The 3389-nt window shown below is 44.9% G+C and overlaps 1 protein-coding gene across 1 annotated transcript; it reads right to left on the reverse strand.

Moving 5' to 3' along the window:
• Positions 1-821: 821 nt before the first annotated feature.
• On the reverse strand, positions 822-3126 carry LOC136068665 (uncharacterized). Its single transcript, XM_065776092.1, has 4 exons — positions 2874-3126; positions 1788-2767; positions 1473-1673; positions 822-1394 (listed from the first exon to the last, which is right to left on the reverse strand). The coding sequence occupies exons 1-4, from the start codon at positions 3124-3126 to the stop codon at positions 822-824; spliced, it is 2007 nt and encodes a 668-aa protein (XP_065632164.1).
• Positions 3127-3389: the final 263 nt, after the last annotated feature.

Below are 3389 nucleotides of genomic sequence, written 5' to 3' on the forward strand. Positions count from 1 at the left end.
GTCAGGTCCTCGGACCACAACTTAGTGGAAATTAGTACACTATGAATGGAAGTATTAAACAGAAACTAAGTCATGTCAGGTCCTCGGACCACAACTTAGTGGAAATTAGTACACTATGAATGGAAGTATTAAACAGAAACTAAGTCATGTCAGGTCCTCGGACCACAACTTAGTGGAAATTAGTACACTATGAATGGAAGTATTAAACAGAAACTAAGTCATGTCAGGTCCTCGGACCACAACTTAGTGGAAATTATTACACTATGAATGTAAGTATTAAACAGAAACTAAGCTATAACAAACTATTTAGACATCAAACTTACTTGGAATCTAGGTCTTCTGAAAGGGGTTCGTGTGACTAGAGATGCATATCGAAGTAAATGCTATGAGCATCACTTAAAGCATTTCAAGGGGATCAATACCCCTCTGGATGAAATGTAAAAATGCTATCCTAGGTACGTGTAATTTTCTAATGAATGTTACAGGGAGCCTTTATAAGGCCGCGGAGGTCACTGTTATAGCCTGCTTTGAGTTCTCAATAATCGAGTATAAAGTTATGATTCTTCCCTATCATGTCAACTTTCATTCTTTTTACAGTCCGAGATCATAAGAAAAGTAGATAAACAAACGTAAGTAATAAAGAACAATCATACATGAAATTATATAGGTAATAAACGAAACCCCAAATATCTCTTATAACTTGCCAAAAAGAACTACGCGTTGCAACCAGGAACATCCTTAAAAGGATTTAAAAAAAAAAGAGGGGAAAAAAAGGAAAAATGAGATAAAAAGGACACTAAAAGGAATTTGACTACAAGCAACTATTTGGTTAACTTTATTTGGAGCTTGGGAGGGGCTTTGCCAGCTACCTCAGGAGGAACGTCCTTTTCCTGCGCCACGGGAGCGTCTCCAACAGGCAGGGTAGTTGAGGCTAAGGCCTGTTCAAAAGTGTGAGAGGCCGCTCCGTCTTTGGGCCCTGCTACTTCTTTGGCCGAGGATAGATCCTTTGCTTTTTCAGGCACTGGTGACTGCTCCTGCTGATTGAGTGTGGGAGGAGCCTGAGTCTGAACTTCCTTAGGTGGCTCAGCAACAATAAAAGATACCTCCCCTTGTGGAGTAGAGGGAGTGGAGGCCCGAATAGTTGGAGGGAAGTAGATATTTTCAGGTTTCCTCAACTCTGAGGAGGATTCAACTCCAGCTCGGTCGAGAGCCTCTTGCCAGGTCAAGGCACAGTACTCCCGGCACACGACGGGCACCTCAGCTCGGAAAGTGTCCTCTGTCTCGGCAACTCCCACATTGTAACCCTGCTGCTCAGCGACTTCTCTTTCTTTTTCAGCCTCGGCTTTGGCTTTCTTAGCCTGATCTCTGAGCTTCTGGACTTCTTCCAGTTGTTTCTGCAGGGCCAGCACCTATTCCTTAGAGGTTGCTAGCTGGGCATTGGCGTCACGCAGAAGCCGTCCTTGGTCCTCAGCCTGTCTTTGGAATCCCTCCAGAGCTGAATCAGCACTCTTCCAAGCGCTTTCCTCGGCTGCTAACTTCTTCTTCAGCTGCACAATGTTTTGCTCGGAAGCATTCAGTGTGCGTACAGCTGTTATCTTTTTCTTCCTCTCCTCGTCTATTTGATTGTAGTAGGATTCGGCTATCTCCTCCAGCCTGAAGGTGGCTTGAACGGCCTAGAGAAAAAGGAGTTAGAAATACGCAACAAAAAAAAAAATAATAATAATAATAAAAATGTAACGGTAAAAGCGTCGTACCATGCCCAAATATCTTTTGGTATTTTGAAAGACCTCGTCCCTCTTGATCGCTCTCAGCTCAGCCATGTCCCTGGGAAGAAGAAGTGTTTCCTCTAATGCTGAGGCGACTCGGCACCCAAGTCCGCCACTAAAGTCCCTAATTGAAGCATCCTCCCTCAGAGGCCTCTTATCAAGCATAGGGGTTGGGAGCCAAGCCTCAGGATCCGAGGACTGAGTGGTTGTTTTATCCACCCCTCGTTGTGACCCATGACTTGTTTTCTGCTGCTTAGCAGCTCTTTGGTCCTCACCCTCACTGGTAGTGTGAGTCCTCCCCGCGTCCGTCACTTCTTTGCCCTTCGGCTCTCTCCTCCTCTTCGGATCACTGGGCTCAGTCATAGTTGGTTGGGGTGACTGAGGAGGCGGAGGGAGGAGAGGTGGAGGGTTAACCTGAACTTGCTTTTCCACCACCTTGCCAGGCTGGCCCTCAATTACGTCTTTCAAACTCCTCTGACTTCTCCTTTGGATAACCATTTTCTTAGAAGTCACCTCAGGAGATTGGGGTTGGTCAAAAACTTCAAATTCGTCGGCAGAATCAGGCAACTCTACAAGTGCTCCCGAGGTGTCTTCTTCTTCTTCTCCTTTTTCTTCTTCTTCTTCTTCTTCTTCTTCGGCCTCTTTTTCTTTTTCTTCTTCTCCCTCTCTCACTTTTTGGGGAACGGAGCGTGATGATGAAACTCCTATAGAAGGAATGGCCTTAGGCGATGGTTCAGTAAAGGGCACACCTTCAGGAATAGGGGTGCCCTCAGGAACAATGAATCCCTCAAAGGCTACACTGATACGGTGGAGCCGAGGATCTTTTGCCTTTATCACGTACTTGGGAGCCTGAAAGGCTTTTGAAGTAGGGTCGTACTTGAGTATTAAGTGTGCTGCTCTTAATTGGCCGTCGGAGGGATTCACATACACCTCGGACCGCAGAATTCTATCTAGGCTCTCCCTATTGATCAGCCTGAAATTGCGTCTAGTGGCGCGCTTGTCTGCAAAATAATTAAAACATAAAAGAAAATTTTTGTTAGAAATAAAAACTGCTTCAATTAAAAAATTAATCTGACTTATCAGGGGCGTACATCTTAGGAACCCCACCTGGTTGTCCCTCTTCAGTCGGGCAAGGCAAACCATCATGCCACTCCCCGAAGAAAATAAGGAAATCGTCTTTAAAACCCTTGTTTGAGGTAGGGAGGCACTGGATCAATCTTATTGCAGGGTACCTAGACTTAAGGTAATATCCCTGATCCTTCAAATGATTGAGGTTATATACCCAGTTCACATCGTGATGAGTCAAACCTAAATTGTACAAGGCGTTTAAAGCTTCTATGCTCCCAAGCACCCTGAACATATTCGAGGCGCACTGTGTGGGAGATAATCTAAAGAACCTGAGGTAATTTCTCGTCAGACTACCCATTGGGATAGTCATCCCTCCCTCGATAAAAGCTATCATGGGGATGACTACCTCCCCCGTTTTTCTATCGTGCAACCAAGTTTGGGGGGAAGCGTATCTCATACCCACTGTTGAGGGAATCCTATACTTAGCTCTAAATGATTCTATTTGCTCCTCGGAATCAACTAGATACTTAAATCTACCCATTTTCTAACAGTAGT

Source organism: Quercus suber, unplaced genomic scaffold, assembly GCF_002906115.3.
Source record: "Quercus suber isolate HL8 unplaced genomic scaffold, Cork oak 2.0 scaffold_128, whole genome shotgun sequence".
In the NCBI taxonomy this organism is placed as follows: Eukaryota; Viridiplantae; Streptophyta; class Magnoliopsida; order Fagales; family Fagaceae; genus Quercus; species Quercus suber.